At 62.6% G+C, this 16,560-nt stretch overlaps 1 protein-coding gene and 1 long non-coding RNA gene across 5 annotated transcripts in view; both read right to left on the bottom strand.

The window, feature by feature from the left end:
- Window positions 1-1,750: 1,750 nt before the first annotated feature.
- LOC121657591 lies at window positions 1,751-3,863 on the bottom strand. The gene is made up of 3 exons (XR_006013670.1): window positions 3,180-3,863; window positions 2,522-2,573; window positions 1,751-1,842 (listed from the first exon to the last, which is right to left on the bottom strand). It is a non-coding gene; the product is annotated as an uncharacterized LOC121657591 (long non-coding RNA).
- A 6-nt stretch (window positions 3,864-3,869) lies between these two features.
- Window positions 3,870-16,560, bottom strand: part of TMCC2 (transmembrane and coiled-coil domain family 2) — a 15,666-nt gene continuing 2,975 nt past the window's right edge. Inside the window, exons 1-4 of one of the 4 annotated variants that reach the window (XM_042013463.1) lie at window positions 15,943-16,159; window positions 5,569-6,503; window positions 5,192-5,327; window positions 3,870-4,543 (exon numbers count right to left, since the gene is read on the bottom strand). In XM_042013463.1, the coding sequence (XP_041869397.1) occupies window positions 4,232-4,543; window positions 5,192-5,327; window positions 5,569-6,503; window positions 15,943-15,957 (1,398 nt within the window). In that variant the 5' untranslated portion in view covers window positions 15,958-16,159 and the 3' untranslated portion in view covers window positions 3,870-4,231. Of the gene's footprint in view, window positions 4,544-5,191; window positions 5,328-5,568; window positions 6,504-9,973; window positions 10,061-11,577; window positions 12,289-15,942; window positions 16,160-16,560 lie in introns of those variants that run through there. The other 3 variants (XM_042013460.1, XM_042013462.1, XM_042013461.1) reach the window with 3 other exon arrangements.

The raw sequence follows: 16,560 nt of genomic DNA, 5'->3' as shown, positions 1-16,560 counted from the left end.
GGCAGCGCCCGGGGCCGGCCGCCAGCCATGGCTCTGCATCGCTTGAAGCTTTTCCGCTCGGAAATTTTTCCTGCAGACCCTTTGACCCGAGAGCCGGGAGTATTTTTCATGTGGAACGGCCGAAATTCCCCCGGAGACGGCGCAGGAATGCGTGGCATGTTATCCTTGGTACCAGCTCCCGCTTTTTACGGCCTAAGCTCGGCCACGCCGCCGGGGGGAGGGGACAGCCGGGGACGCGCCGTGTCCCCATCGATGGTTGCCAACATTCCCCCTCCCAAATCCCTTCCTCCTCATCCTCCTCCTCCTTGGGAAAACTCCCCCGCGCTGTGCCTGGATCGGGTGAGGGTACCCATGTCCAGCTTGAACTGGAATGAACTGGGGACGCAGGTGAGCACCTCCGGGTGCCCTGGGCACGCAGGGCGATCCCCGTGGGGACAGCACGAGGGTGTTTGGGAGTCCTCCCAGCAGGGGTACGGTGCAGGGCTGGTGCAGCTCGAAACGGGACCACAACGCCCGGAGACGAACCCGTGCTCGCTTTGTCCCCGTTAGGAGCAATCACCCTGAGACACCAAAACAATTTATTATAATTCCTTCAGCCAGGCTGGCTGCGGTGACACACGGGGCAGGGGACGGCGACAGCGGTGGCACCCCCGGGGCACCCTTGGGATGCGGCAAAGCAGCCCCAAACAGAAGACAGAGGGACATCCTGCTGTGCCACGCCAGGTGCCCCTCGGGCCCGCAGCCCCCCAGCCTGTCCCTCGATGTCCCCGCTGAGTGCACCAATCCCTGCATGTGCCCCACGACGGTCCCCGTGCCCGGCGGCCCCAGCCCGGCGTGTCCCGCTCCCCCACTCCCTGTCCCCCGCGCTTATCCCGGTGCTGGGGGCGGCCGGGAGCGCAGCTGCGGCTCTTACATAAAGCGCAATTAGCGGCGGGCAGGGAGGCCTGAATGGAATTAAGGAATTCCTGAATTCCTGCCGGGCTGACGTCAAAGCTGCGCCTCCCGCACAAAGGGGGCCCTCAGGAGCCCCCTGACCCCGCCGGGAGAACGCGAGTCCTCAGGGAGCCCCGCGCCGCACATGCCATGCGGGAATTGTCACCAATGTCACCGGCGGCTCCCGGCGCGGGATTTGCTGGCTCACAGCTCCCCCTTGCTGGGCATGGGAAGGTGCCAGTGGCCTCCTGTGCCAGCTGCTCGCCCATCAGAGCGGGGCTCGGCCTGGGGAGCGGGAAGGTGCTGGAGGGGCAGCAGGGATGGCACTCCTGGCTGGCACGACCCTGCTCGCTGGGGCTGGAGGGAGGGGAGCGGAGGAGTGGACAGCTGGACATGGGGCCGTGAGCAAGAGATCCCGAAATTCCCACAGGGATGGGATCGCCCCGGCTGGAGGAGCTCTCTCGCTGCCCCAACAGGGGGGCCTCCTCCGGCTGCTGCCAAGGAGGTCACAGGGGCCGGGCAGTGCCAGGACATGATGTGAATGTCCCCGAGTGTCACAGGCGGCGGGGGGGGGGGTGGCAGGGTTCACACGTGTGGGGCTCCTGTCCCCAAACCTCCTCCGCTTCACGGCGATTGCGGGACAGCACGAGGGGTACAAAGAGTTTTAACTAAAACCGGGTCAGCTCGGATGGGATGGAGGGAAGGCGTTTCCTAAAGAGAGGGTGGGGAGGCCCTGGAATGGAATGCCCAGAAAAGCTGTGGCTGTCCCAGGGGAGTGTTCAAAGCCAGGTTATGGGGCTTGGAGCACCCTGGGGCAGTGCGAGGTGTCCCTGCCCATGGATGTGGCACTGGATGGGCTTTAAGGTCCCCTCCAACCCAAACCATCCTGTGACGTCACGATCGCTGACGCTGCGGGCAGGAAGGGGTTAATGCGTTAATTGGGGTGGGTGACCCCACCCCGGGTCCTGCCCGTGCCCCTTCCCCTGCCCCTGCCCCTGCCCGGCGTTCAGGGAAGATGCTCCGGAGCGGCTCCGGGATCTGCGGCGGGGACCGGGGGCCCCCCTGCGGCCGCATCCCCGCATCCCCTTCCCACCGCATCCCCGCATCCCCTTCCCACCGCATTCCCGCATCCCCGCATCCCCTTCCCGCCGCATTCCCGCATCCCTGCATCCCCTTCCCGCCGCATCCCCGCATCCCCTTCCCGCCGTATTCCCGCATCCCTTTATCCCCTTCCCGCCGCATCCCCGCATCCCCTTCCCGCCGTATTCCCGCATCCCTTTATCCCCTTCCCGCCGCATTCCCGCATCCCTTTATCCCCTTCCCGCCGCATCCCCTGCATCCCCTTCCCACCGCATTCCCGCATCCCCTTCCCGCCGCCCCCTTCCCCCCTTCCCGCAGCCCCGTGCCCGCCCGGATGCCGATAACCCCCAGGACAGAGTTTTTCCTCCCATCTCCTCCCTCCCTCCCTCCCTCCGGGCAGGGCCGGCGGGGTTGGAGCAGCTGCAGCCCTGCGCTCCCGGTCTGGGCTCAGGCAGAGCCAGGCAGGGCACAGAGCGGAGTTTAGGGGATTTTGAATTGAGTTACTCACGGTTTTGTTCCTCCCGTGGGGTCAGGGCTGACCTGGTGCTGGATGCACCTGGCTGGGATGAGGCAGAGGAGGGAATTCTGCTGGAGCTGAGGGTGGGACAGATCCCCCAGCTCTGGGCAAGTCCCCCAGGCTCAGGTGACCACTCCCTCCAGAGCTCCCGGGAGCCTCCCCAAAGCCCTGTCCTGTCCATCCATCCCTGTGCATCCGACCTGGGCACGGCCCTGCTCCTGCCCTGGGGCTGGGCTGAGCCTTATCTTTGATACCAAACCTTTATCACCTCCCAGCTGTGATGCTCAAGCACTGAGGGAACGGCTGCACAGTGCCAGAGGGCAGGCTTAGATGGGATTTTGGGATGAAATCCCTCCCTGTGAGGGGCTGGGATGGAATTCCCAGAGAAGCTGTGGCTGCCCCTGGATCCCTGGAAGTGTCCCAGGCCAGGCTGGATGGGGCTTGGAGCAGCCCTGGGATGGTGGGAGGTGTCCCATGGCAGGGGGTGGCACTGGCTGATCTTTAAGGTCCCTTCCTGTGTGGGGTCACAGGAGGGCTTGGCTTGGCCCTGGGAGCACAGAGGAGGCGGCAGAGGGACCCCCAACCCTCCCAAACACCCTGTGCCAGCCCTGGGAATCACCACGGCAAAGGTTTAGGGCCAAATTCTCACCTGAGGCCAAGCGGTTCAGGGCCTCAGAGTGAGTGGAGCAGCTCCCGTTTGCAGCAGAGGCGGCCCTGGCTGTGCAGGTATTTTATATATATATTTATATATGTGTGTGTGTATAGATATATTACATAAATATATAGGTATGAAATAATTTAAGAACCACCCGAGACAGCATGCTGTGCTCCGGGGTGGGGCTGGGGGGGGGCTGGGGGGCAGCCGCTCCCCCTCCTCCCCCTGCCCCACCAGCTTTGATTCACAAATGGAAACAGAGTCTGGAGTTAAATTAAAAACCACGCACACGCACACGACACGGGGCAGAGGCTGGAAGAGTCCTGGTGTCCCTGAAGAGATCGGATCAACTAAAGCCAAAGAGTTGGGAAGTCAAGAAATGGAGCCAGCGCGGGGGGTGGTGCCCGTGCCCGTGCTGAGTGCCCTGGGTGTGCCCAGCCCCCCGTGGGGACACCGGGGCGGTGTCACAGCCCTGCTGTGTCCTGGCTGGGCTGTGCTGGGTGTGGCAGAGGCTGGTGGGACGTGTGTGTCCTGCTGTGTTTGCCCCGGACCCGCGGCCTCCATCTCCACCTGCTTCGCTTTTGCTTCGTCCCAGGACTTTTTGCCACCTTGGTTGTCCAGGCCGAAAGGGAAAATCCTGCCCCAATGAACTCGACTCCTCTCCTCTCCTCTCCTCTCCTCTCCTCTCCTCTCCTCTCCTCTCCCTACTGGGAGTTCTTGCAGAGCCAGGTTTGGTCCAGCTCAATCCTTCCCACCAACTGAAGACCCCTGGAGAAGATCTCCTTCCCAGGGACTTCAGGCTGACCTTTAAAAAACCACTCAAAACCCCTCATAAAAACCCAGAAATCACCGGTGCATTCCAAAACTCCTCCTCGCTCCCCATCCCACCCTTCCCAAACATCCCCGAGGGCCGATGGATCCCAGATCCAGGTGACAGCTGTGGAGGGCTGGGAAAGCAGCCGAACCGAGCGTGCGGAGAAGGCTTTGGACCCTCATCCCCCTGTCCCTCTCCTCGTCGGGAAACGAAAACCTCCCCGATCTGCGGATCAGCTGGGGAGCAGGACGTGCTCCAGGAAGTAGCTGATGGAGTCCCAGTGCTTCCAGAGGAAGAAGAGGAAGAGGACGAGCAGGGCGGTGCTGAGGATGCGCATGCGGGTCTTCATGAGCGGCGTGATGAAGTTGGCGATGGTGGAGACGAAGACGAGCAGCACGGCCATGAGGGCCAGGATGACGTTGATGAACTTGCCCAGCAGCGCCCGGGCGTTGGCGTTCTCCACCCCCTCCAGCTGCACCACCTGCTGCTGCTGCTGCTGCAGCTCCAGCTTGGTCACCCGCGTCAGGCACGACTCCACGGCCTCCTGCCGGGGGACAGCGGTGGCAGCGCATCCAGGGGTGTCCCCGGAGGGGTTCGGTGCCTCCCCGGGGACCCCGGGGCTCACTGCTGGGCTGGGGAAGGGCTGGGTGCTGCGGGACTGTGCTGGCCCACACGTGGCTTGTCACAGCCCCGTGATGTGGTCACCCAGCTGGAGCACAGCAGGAGGGCAGGGAGTCGCTGTGTACAGGGGCATGGGAGTGACAGGACAAGGGGGAATGGGTTCCCAGTGGCAGATGGGATTTTGGGATGAAATCCCTCCCTGTGAGGGTGGGGAGGGGCTGGGATGGAATTCTCAGAGAAGTTGTGGCTGTCCCTGGATCCCTGGAAGTGTCCAAGGCCGGGTTGGATGGGGCTTAGAGCAGCCTGGGATAGTGGAAGGTGTCCCTGCCCATGGCAGGGGGTGGCACTGGGTGGGATTTAAGGTCCCTCCAACCCAAACCAGTCTGGGATTGCCTGGTTTTGGGGACAACGTTTAGTGACCTGCTCCTTGCTGTGACAGCACCGCAGGGACAACCTCACCTGGAGGCTGCTGGGAGAAGGAATCCCATTCCCCCACCCTCCTTCCCAGCCCAGGGTCTCTCCCTCACCCCGTGGCTGGAGGGAGCAGAGGGTGGCTGAGCTACAGCCCTACCTGGATGTCCCGTGCCCTCTCGTAGGACTGGTAGGCCACCTTCTCCTCCATGCTGGCCAGCTCCTGCTTCAGGTTGGTCATCTCGTTCTGATGCAGCTCCGTGAGGTCGTTCAGCTGCTCCTCCAGGCGCTCGTACCTGCGCAGGGCAGCTGGGCTGGGACATCTCCCCGACACCCCCCCAGCACTGGGGACACCACCCAGCCCCTCCGACCCTCCCCTGGTTGTGGGAAAACATCTCAAGGTCCTCCACGGAGGTCTGGCAGTGAGGAGGGCTGCAGCTCCCCGTGTCTCTTGGCTGGATGAGCCCAGGAGAGCAGCTTGCGGTGCCCACAGAGCCACCCCGGGTGACACCACCCCTGGCAGCCGCCCGTCCCTACCTGTAGCGCTCCTCCTGCAAGCACTGGGTCATGTAGGTGTAATCCCGCTGCAGCTGGGCCTTGAGGTCCTCCATGGAGTCCTCCAGGTGGGACTGGCTGTCCTTGATCTCCCGCAGCTCCTCCAGGATGGTGTCGAAGTTGTTGTGGTGGCTGTCCAGCGTGTTGGACTTGGGGCTCCCCAAGCCGCCGGGCCCCGCCCCTGAGTTGCTGCCACCAGCGGAGCCCGAGGTGGCACTGGAGCACTCGTCATCGCTGCCGTACTTGGGGCTGGACACCAGGGTGGCACTGCCGCTCAGTGCCCGGGAGGCCTCCTCGGGGTGCCCGTCGTCCAGCGTGTCCTTCAGGTGGGCGATGTTGTCGGCGCTGCCGAACTTGTTGCGGATCAGGCTGGCGAACTCCCGCGGCTTGGACACCACGGCCGTGTGGGTGGCCTGGGACAGCCCCGAGAGCCCCCCCTTGACCCCTTCCACCACGCCCCCGCTGAAGCCGCTGATGCTGGAGCGGACGTTGGCGCCCACATCCTTCAGCCCTTGGTGCATGTCCCGGAAAACATCCTTGGGCTGGCGGGAGGGGCCGTTCTGCTCGATCTCCTTCAGCTTCTTATGGTAGTGCTCCAACTTCTTGTGCAGCTGCGCGATGGTCTGCGCCGACTTCTGGTTCTTCTTCTCGAACACCTGCTTGATGCGCGACGCCTGCTGCTTGTCGGCGTTGTTGGCCAGCTTCAGGTACTCGGCCACGTTGTCATCCCGCGCCTCCTGCTCGATCTTGATCTGCTCCGTGATCTTGAGGATCTTCTGGTGCAGGTGCTCGATGGCGGCTTTGGTGCGGTGAGGGTCGGGGGTGCCATCGGGCACGTCCAGGCACACGGGGCCGTCGGCGTCGCCGTGCCCGGCGCCCGAGGGCAGGTTCAGGGTGGTCACGTCGCCCTTGTCCAGCTGGAGGAGAAGAAAAAGGAGGGGGATGCTCAGGGGAGGGAGGAAAAACCCCAGGAGGGAACCGGGCTTGGGATGCGGAGGGAGAGGCGAGAACTGGGCAGGGGAATAATTAACCAGAGAAGCTGGGGAGTTTTCCAGTTGGTTGGAGATTTCCCAGCCACGGCACCGCTGCTGGAATCCCAGGAATACAGCAGTGAAAGAGCACAGCAGCCAGTTCAGGGCTGGATTTTCCCAGTGGGTTTCGACAAGGAGCAGCCACTGACTCTGCCTTTCCACCCTCGCCTTCTGCAGAGATGGGAACTGGGATTTCTCCAGCCAGCCCACCAGCTCCAGCCAGCCACTCCAGGGAAAAGGGGTGAGGAAAACCAGGAATCATCACCAAATCTCCCCCCAGACCAGCGCAGAGCACGAGGATCGAGCAACCCAGAGGTATTTCGGTCCTGCTTTTAGCCTGGATGCACCCCAAAGTTGTCCAGCCCAAGAGAAACTGCCCTCACCCCAATTTGTGGGGCACTGGGGAACAGCTCCTGCTCCCAGCGCTGCAGCTGCAGGGACTCCTCTGCTTTTCCGAGCTCCCTCACCTGGCAGTGCCCAGCTCCTGTTGCAAACACCAGCTGCCACCGCAGGAAATCTGGACAAACGCCAAAATTCCATTTCACAGATGGCAAAACTGGAGCTTTGGGAGAGGAAATCACTCTCCTGAAGCCACATTTGCAGAGCCTGGATGGCAAGCCAGGCCCTGCCTTGTGCTCCCCATCCTGGACATGCTGCTTGCCCAGTTGGGAAAAATGAAAAACAACCAAAAAAAAATCCCCTAAATCCTCCCAGTTGCTGGGTTTTAAATGCAGATTCTTATGCAAAATCCCCCCCTGGTTGTGTAAATGGCTCCTGGCTTCTAATTAAGAGCTGCTTGAAAGTTAAATACCCTTGGCAGATCTGGATAATTTCTCATTTCCATCCCACTTTCCCCGAATGACCCTTTAATAGGGATAATGCTTCGGGATCACGTTGGGAGTGCGTTATCACCAGGAAACGCCGGCTGCAGGAGGGGAGGAATGTTCTCTCGAGATGCTGCTTGGGAACGCTCCCGTCTGGAGCAGGGGCTTGGAAAAGCCAGGGCCCTGCTGTTCCCTTCCATCTCCTCCTTCCCCTGTTGTTTGTGTCCTGTTGGGAGTCTGGGGGCGTTGGGATTTCAGCTCAGCTTCCCCCAAGCTGCTCCCCAAGGCTTTTCCTCTCTCCTCGCTGCAGCGGTGATGGAGCAAGGGCTGGAGGGTGAGAGGAGAAGGCCGATCCCAGCTGGACGGGCTCAGGCTGGAGTGGCAATTTTTTAAAAACAAAATCCAAGTCATAACAAACTTGCGGTTTTCAGACCTCACTCCCAGGCTATTTTTAGGCTGGGCCCTCCACGGAGGGTTTTGTTTTGGTTTCTTATCGAGAGGCAGAAATTAGGAATGGCAGGAAACAGATTTTTTGCCCAGATTTTGTGCAATTCTCTGGGCAGAGAAGGGAAAAAGTGACCGTGGCAAAGGAAAAGGCAGCTCTGGAGAGGCTGGAACGGGAAACACCCACTGGGGAGGGGAGGGGAAAGGTTGCTCAAGCCCTGTTTCCAAAGAGGGAGGTGCCCTCTGTAAAGCCAATCTTTGGGATTGGGAAATGGGGGGTTTAGATGGGATATTGGGAAGGAATTCCTGACTGGGAGGGTGGGGAGGGGCTGGGCTGGAAATCTAAGACAATCCGTGGCTGCTCCATCCCTGGAAGCATCCAAGGCCGGGTTGGAGCAGCCTGGGATGGTGGAAGGTGTCCCTGCCCACGGCAGGGGTGGCACTGGATGGGTTTTAAGGCCCCTCCTAACCCAAACCGCTCCATAATTCCACGATTTATCCACAGGATTGCATCTGGGAGGGCAGGATGGGTAGGGAAGAGCAGGGACCCAGCGCTGGGCTCAAATCCTGCCCCCTGCTCTCTGCCACACCGGGGAAAGGCACATCAGGTTATGGCTTTGAAAACAACCCCCCCAAAAAAGCCTGGATGTGGATCCCTGCAGCATTAACGGGCCCTGCCTGCTAAATCCCAGCCAGCCCAAATGACTGCGCAGGGGATTTAACGGGGGGATTACGGAAAGCCACACTTTCCCTACATGCAGCAAACCCTCTGGAAGGCACAGCCCGATGAAAATGATGTTTCCCAGCGCTTGTTTTCCAAGGCAGGCCGGGAAGGGCAGAGCCGGGGCTGATGTGGGATGCGGGAAGAATGCAGGACATGGGCAGGGAAATTATTCTTATCAACAGAGCTGAGCCCAGGAGAGCTGAGACAGGCAAAAGGCTCGAGCTAATGAGCTGAGCAAACGGCACTTAGAGGGCTGCAGCCGGGCACAATTATGCAGTGCTGGGTTCCTTGGTGCTGCAGCTCGGATGGAACCGAGCCCAGGTGGCAGGTGAGCAGCTCGGGGCCGTGGCTGTCCCAGCACATCCACGCCTGGATTTAACCCCGTTCTTCAGAAATTGCACAATTATTGCAAAGTTCAGAGCAAAGCTCTGGAGGCGCTGACATCACCCCCGGAACTGCTCTGTTTTCCATGCCCTGCAGCCCACTGGGAAGCGCCGTGGATGAGCTGTGGCCGCATCCGCCCCGAGCGAGGACTCGCCCTACAAAGTGCCACCGTGATTCCTGGCTGGAATCCATCACAGGGACAAAACAGCCGTGGGAAGGACCACGGGCACCTTCCAGCATGGAAAAAACAACAACGGGTGCCACCGAGCTGTCGAGAGATGCCAAATCCAGGGCAGATCCAGGGAGCTGCTGCCCTGATCCCTCAGCTCCGCAGCACAAGTGTCACCGTGCCCGAGGCACTTGGTGGCCACCGGGGAGAGGCCATGGCCAGCACAGAAACGCAGGTGTGTGGGGGACGTGGGGAGGGGGATTTTGGGGCAGTTATTTCATGTGGCCCCTGTTCCTCAGAGCACTTTTCCAGCACAGCATCCTCTGAGCCAGGGACCGCCCGGCGTTACCGGGGACACCCCGAGCGTCCTGTCCCCGTCCCCACACAGGCTCCCAGCCCTGTGCCGAGCCGAGCCGAGCTGTTATTCCCACCAGACCCACCTCAGGTGTTGAAAATAGCAGCAGGAGCCCTGACTCACACTTCCCACCCTCCTTCCGAGCCCGCGGCACCGCCCGGGGCCGGCAGCGCCGTGTCCCCCTCTGTGCCACCCCTGGCTGGGCACAGCGGGCTGGCAGCAGCTCCCTCCTCATTCCCAGCCTGACAATAATTTTCCTTACATAACGCAGGGATTAACGTTCAGGCTTCCAGCTGCACTGGAGTTTCCCACCGAGCACGGGCGGCGCTGGGGGGGTTTCAGTCCCGGTTTCATTCCCTGAGGAACGGAGGTACCGAAAACTCCCCCGTGGGTCTCTCTACCCATCACCATCCTCCCCAGCATCTCATCCGAACCCCAAAAGCTGCCAGGACCTACCTCCATGGCGGGCAGGGCTGGGGTGCCCCCGGGCTAGTTGGCGTGGGCTGCCCGGCCGTGTCCCCGCGGTGTCCCCAAGGCTGGCAGTGCTGCCCGGGCAGTGCCGGCTGCCATGGCAGGATTCCCAGCTGGGAAAGGCAGCAGCGGATGGCAGCGAAGTTTGGGGGAGCAGTAGGGAGGGAGGAGGAGTAGAAGCTTCCTGCAGACCCCGTCAGGGCTGGCCCCGCGTTCCCGGAGCGTTCCCGGAGCGCTCCCGGCGCGTTCCCGGCGCGCAGGGACGGCGGCGCTGGCTCCGGCGGGATTGCCGACTCAGGAAATCTGCCCGAGCTGTTTACAGCTCGCAGCGAGCGCAGCGCTCAGGGCTGTAACGCAAAACCCCCCTCGTCCCCGTGCCGGGATATTCACACGCCTCCAGCCCCATACGCTGCCTGTGCCCTGACGCAGGAGGTCGGCACGGGCTGGTGTCATCTGCTGTGACACAGAGAGGGACAGAAAAGCCTGGGAGAGGCAGGGGGAGGCATCCAGAAAGGAAAAACGCGAGTGGAAAACAGCCGGGGAAAAAAAATCCAATCATCGAGCAAGGAGCTGGGCAGCCTGAGGGAGTTAAAAAGCCGGGAATTGGCCACTCGTGCCAGCACCAGGAGGTGTCCTGGACCCGGACCTGGATCTGTCCCTGTCACCCCACGAGAGTGGGAAGGGAAAGGCTGCACTGACCCCATTGTGCCACAGAGCCGGCACAGAAAACACATCCAGCCACTGCCCAGACAGCGGTGTGGAGATTCACAGCGGCTCCGGAGACGTTAAACAGGACAGCTGGAAAGCAAGGAGGGATGGCCCCGAGCAGGCTCGGCTGCGTTTCTGCCAGGCCAGAGGAGCTGGGGAGGCACCAAGAAGGGGACCTGAGCTGAGTGTTTGACTCAGCCCAGACCTGTGGGGCTGCACCGAGCAGGGCTGGTGGGTCTGAGCAATTCGGGGATGCAGAATGGAAGCGCAGAGCTTGTGCTGAGCCACAGCAAAGTCCTCAGCGTGTCTGAAACCTCAAACCCACTGTGGCCAAGGACAGCGGGCTGGCTGAGCCCGGCTCCTTCACCGCTCTCTGCTTTAGTTATTCCTCAAAAAAACCCCAACAGCAGCTTAGAAAGCGTTTGCAGGCGCCCTTTGAATGGTGCAAGCCGGACCCAGGAGCTGCCCGTGACCCAGATCCATGGTTAATGGGGACGCCTGTGCTGCTCCCACAGCCGGGCCCCGCTCAGCCTGGCGCTGCCATCGCCTGCCGGGCTGTCCCTGCAGCCATCCGTGCCCTGGCAGTGCAGCCTGGCACTTTGGGTGCACCCCGAGCTGTGCTGCCTTCAGCCCCCCAGCACTGCCAGGCCCGCCGCGGCAGCGCTGGTGCCTGTGCCCGGCGTGCCCTCCCCACAGGACGGGCAGAAGGCAGAGCTGGAGCAGCCTGGCGTGGCCCAATGCTCGATGTGAAGCTGCCAGGCACCAAAATCCTCATCCCCTTCCAGCCCCAGCTCCCGCGGCCCCGATCCCGTCCATCCCCACGGGCACTGGGAAACACAAGATTCCCTGGTAAACTCAGCCCGGAGCCCAGCCGTGCCTACCATGCGGTGCTCAGCCGTGCCAGGGCAGGGTGAGGACGGGGCAGAGCTCCCTGCCGGTGCCACACGGAGCCGCGGGGGCCGGGCGGTGACACCGCAGCGCTGCCCCCGGGAGCAGCCGGGGCTCCTCGGCTCTCTGGTGGGCAGGCGCTGCTCCTGGCCCATCCCTCTGATCCCAGGGGGTGGATTGAGCTGCCCGGCCAAGCCCCGGGCCGTGGATGCCTCTGGCATGACTCGGGGCAGATGACCGGGGCCGCTCAGCGTGGCTTTGGTGTCTGCCATAGCATCATCACTTCTCCTTTTAGCACAGGAGGCAGAGGTCACTTCCCATCGCTCTTCTGCTGTCTCAGCAGGGCAGGAAAATGACCCAGCTGCACAGGACACTGTGGAAAGCACCCTTCCTGCTTTCCATTTCCCTCTTGAAGGTGCTGGGGCCGGCCCTGGAGCCCATTTGCTTCCCGCTGTGGTTTTTGGGGCTGCCAGGGGCTGGGAAGTGAGCGGTTCGCTCATCCTAGGGGGAACTGTGATGTCCCCCACACCCCCTGCCAGCTCAGAGGCCCCCACAAACCCTGCCTGGCCTGTCCCTGGCCTTGGGGAAGGAGGGAGGAACAGGAATTTCCCGGAGGAGGCTGATGGAGTGAGGACTTGATAAAGGCAGGGATGCTCAGGAAGAGCCCGTGGAGGCAGAATGCTGCAACGAGCCCTGGAGAGCATTTCTGTGCCTTATTGGGGACCTTGGGTGCTGGATTCCCAGGAAAACACCTGCTCCCAGCTCCCCAGCACGAGGGGAAGGCCAACAAATCACTGCAAACAACAAAGAACGTCGCTGGTTATCTCCCCAGCCCAGCGAGGTGGAGCAGAGGGGCAGCATCTCCCCTGCCAAGGGCACAGACTCCCTTCCACAGGATGCAAAACCCTTCCCGGCATGGGAAAAATGGGAATTCTGCAAGGGAATTACCCCAGAGGTTGGTGTCAGACTCCCCAGCATCCTTACCCCCGGCAGCTGTTTTTCAGGCCTGACTGTATGAGGCAAATTTATAAATAAATAAATAAACAAACAAACAAATGCCAGCTCCCATGTGAAGGAAATCCCTGGATTTTCCACAGAATCCCGGCAGATTTGGTGTGTGCTGGTGCTGGGCAGTGCAGGATCCAGCTACCAAGTCCTGGCCTGAGCCCCAGATGGGTCCCCTTGTGCTGCCACACGAGCACAGGGCAGACCTGGGGCTTGGGCTTTGCTTTCCCTGGGGCTGGGCTTGGCACAGAGAAGTGGGAATTAAAACCAGCAGGAAAACCCTCCTTGAATGGGCTGGGAAAACTGCATCTGGATTGTTGGGATGCTGATGGAGGTGAAGATCTGCCAAATCCAGTGCTCCTTAGCATCCCATTCCCGAGTGGATTTGGCGTCTGGAGCAAGCAGCTTCTTGGCCTCCTCCCACAGGTACCGCCCTGCTCCTCACCCCTTATCCCACATCTGGAAATCTGGAATCTGGAAAGGGGAGCAGAGGGGGAGAACACTCACAGAGATGCCCAGCAGAGAATTTAAGAGCAGAATCCTTTTCCCGGGGCAGGACTCGGGAGGGTCGCTCCTGCGGGGCCGGAGCTGCGGGAAGCAGCCGGATCCTCTCCCTCTGTCATGGCCGAGGAGCCCGAGGGACAAAGGATTCGCAGCCAAGAACGAGAAGCACAGGCTGGGGGGGAGCCCAGGGGAGCGGGAACAGGTTGGGAGCCACGGGGCCAATCCCAATCCTCCGACTGTGCTGGGAGAACAAACAGCACCGCCAGCGCTGCGGGCCCGGCTGCTTCCCAAAGGGAACAAACACAAACAGCCATTCCCGCTCCCTGTTGGAGCTGGGACGGTGCCACCATCCCACAGGGCTCAGGGCACTCGGTGGAGAGTGGTTGTACAGCTGGAAAGATCCCGGGATTCTCCCTTGGGAAGTTCCTGTGCCTCCGTGCCCATCCACGCCATGCCAAACCTGGCATTTCCTAATTTCACACCACATCCTCCAAGCTGGGCACCGTCCCTTGTGCCCTGGGCTCACAGGTCACAGCAAGGGATGCCTCTGAAGGGACAATTCGGTGCCCCCCCATTGTGGGTGAAGCCATTCAGGGCCCTGCCTGTGCTTGGAGAATATTTGGGAGAATTCCCGCTGTTGTTTTTGCCGGAGGGAGTAACCCCGGGAGCTCCAGCACTCACTGGGTGACACAGCTCTGAACCCACCCAGCACCTCCAGCAGGGTTTGTGCAACCGGGGGGGGATTTTTGGGAGCTTCTGCACGGAGGATTTGAGGCGGAAGCGGGGAGAGGCCGAGCCGCAGCCTCAGCAAGGTGAGGACTCACAAACAGGACCCTCATCCGGACTCTGGAGCCAAATCCCGCTCCCAGCCCAGAGCAGCAGGGATGGCCTGGAGGGATCACGGCGTGGACACAAACCCTGCGCCCCAAATCCTGCCCGGCACCCCGGGCATCCACCCCCAAATCCCCCGGGATCGCGGCGCTGCCTGCCGGGAGCGGGAGCTGCTGGTGGGCTGCAATCAACAGCCATATGTCACCGAGGCTGAGGAACACGATGTCTTCTTCGCTGAGGGGTGAATCAGTACCCGAGTCTGATATTCTTCTCCTCCTGAATTAATTAAGCAGCAATCTCGGGTGTCTTTGTCTTTCCAGCTATTATCTGCTCGTTCCAAAGCGCTCCCGCAAGCGCCATCCCAGCGGGAGCGCGGGAATGACTGCGGGGAACGAGCTCCCAGCCTTGGCTCACGGACTCCTTCCCCTGCCACACGTGGGGAGACGGAGGTGGGAAGTGCGAAGTGGGAAGTGGGAGCTCACCTGGACTCTCACACCTGATTCCGTTTGCAGCCCAGGTCAGGAGTTCCCTCCCAAAAAAAACCCCTGGCACTTGTAGGGTCTCCTCACCCTGGTGCTCCCCAGATCACCCCCTTGGGATCTGGGTGCCAAAGGGACGTCCCGGGGGCTGGAGGGTGCAGGGAGGGCAGCTTTACACCACTCCCTCTGTTCCCTTTTGCCTGTTTCACCTCCTTCCCTGGGATTTGAACAGCAGAACTCGCCGGGAATTCGGGTGGGAGGGGAGGATCTGCCAGAAAATCCTCCTGAGGAGATCCAAGACACTTCACCAAACTCATGGATGAGTTGGCTCTGGATTCCAGCTGGGGAAACTGAGGCAGCAAGCGAGGGAAAACTCCTGCCTGGAAAAATTCTGTCTGGCTTAGATGTGGGGCCAGAGTCCCTGTCCTTGTCCCAGTTATTGACCGAGCCCAGGTAACTGGAGCTGGAGGAGGCAGAAACCACATCCTCCCCCTGGAACCGACGGCGGTTGGATGCCAGGAGGGCCGGAGGGAGCCAGGGCCGAGCTGGACGTGCCCCAGGCAGGGAGCAGAGGCCTGAGCAGGGGACGTGAACTTTCCCTGACATCCCTGAGCCATCCCGCAGCCTCCCGGCCACCCCAAACCCCTCTGTCCCCACGGGCCACGGCCACTCCGGGGTGGGTGCTCAGAGACTCCGGGTTTCTCCCTGCTCCCTGTAATCTGTCTGGCCCTGATATAGCCGCTGACCCGGGGGGAATCTAAATTTAGCGGGATGAATCCCGCCCTGTGTCCCGAGCGCTGATGCCCTTGAGGCAGAACGACAGCGGGGCTGGGGCTGTAGGGACAGGTCCACACAGCCCCAGGACACTGTGGACACTCTCCTGGAGAGCCCCAAGACACTGTGGACACTCTCCTGCAGGGCTGGAGCAGGGACAGGGGCACGGAGAGAGGAGACTGGAGCAGGGGAATGGCACTCTTGGGTTGTGATCCCATAAACAGGGGTGGCTCACAGCTCAGGAGCCACCCTGAGGTGTGGCAGGAAGCCCCCCCTGCTCCCCTGTCCCCCCAGTGCCTCACAGGAGAAGCATCTGCTCGGGGAGGGGCACGGAGGGGGCACACGGCCGGCGGTGGCAGCTGGCGCTGTCACTTGCCAAGGGACACCGAGGGCAGCGAGCCCGACCGGGGTCCGGCCCCTCGCAGCCCGCGGGGGACACTCGGCGGGTCCAGAGCCGAGCACTTGCACTCGTGACACTTGTGACGGATCCACCCCTCGGGGACGCGGGGAGAGGGCGGCCGGGAGCGCGCACGGACAGCCGGCCGGACAGCCGGACAGCAGGACAGCCGGACAGCCGGACAGCAGGACAGCCGGGCAGCAGGACAGCCGGACAGCAGGACAGCCGGCCAGCCGGACAGCAGGACAGCCGGCCAGCCGGCCAGCGGCCCCGCTGCGGTAACGCCGCCCTCTAACGGCCACCGGCCCCGCCGCTCCCCCCGCGCCGCCCGTCCCCCCGCGGGGCCCCGGTGCCCAGGCGCGGCTCACCTGGACGTGCACCATGCCGCAGTCCCCGCAGTCCGTGCAGCTCCCCGGCAGCACCAGGCACAGCACCCCGCGGCCGCCCCGCTCCAGCTCCGGCCGCGCCGCCGGGGACCGCGGTCCCCCGGGGATGCTCTGCCCCGCCAGCACCGCACCGAGCCCCGGCTGCGGGGACACCCCCGGCCGCTGCTGCCCGCGCCGGGGCCTCGGCGGCCGCTGCAGCCGCTAATTCCCGTGAGCCCGCCTCTGCCTGGCGGGTCACCAGCAGGAGATTAGCGAGATCAGGAGAAAGCTCCCCAGCACGCTCCCGGCGCCGTGCGCCGTCCCTGCCGCCGCCTCCGCCGGCCCCAGCGGTGCCACCGTCACACGTGCAGCGAGCACGGCCCCGTGGGGAGCACCGGCAGCGGCCGCACGCTGCTCCCGACGCGGCGGGTACGCCCCAAACGGGCCGCCGCCTTCGGGCGAACGAGAGCCGTGCTCCGTGCGGGTGTTTGAGATGCTCCCGACGCCGAGGAGCTCCGTGTGGCACAGGGGGGAGCGAGCGGGTGTTTGGGGTGCAGGGATGCTCCTGATGCCGAGGAGCTCCGTGAGGCACAGGGGACAGCGAGAGGGTGTTTGGGGTGC

The sequence above is a fragment of the Corvus kubaryi genome, unplaced genomic scaffold (genome assembly GCF_017639235.1).
Source record: "Corvus kubaryi isolate FWS band 111438036 unplaced genomic scaffold, C.kubaryi_AGA036_p1.0 split1-37355, whole genome shotgun sequence".
Taxonomy (NCBI): Eukaryota; Metazoa; Chordata; class Aves; order Passeriformes; family Corvidae; genus Corvus; species Corvus kubaryi.
This window is presented reverse-complemented; position numbering and strand designations above follow the sequence as displayed.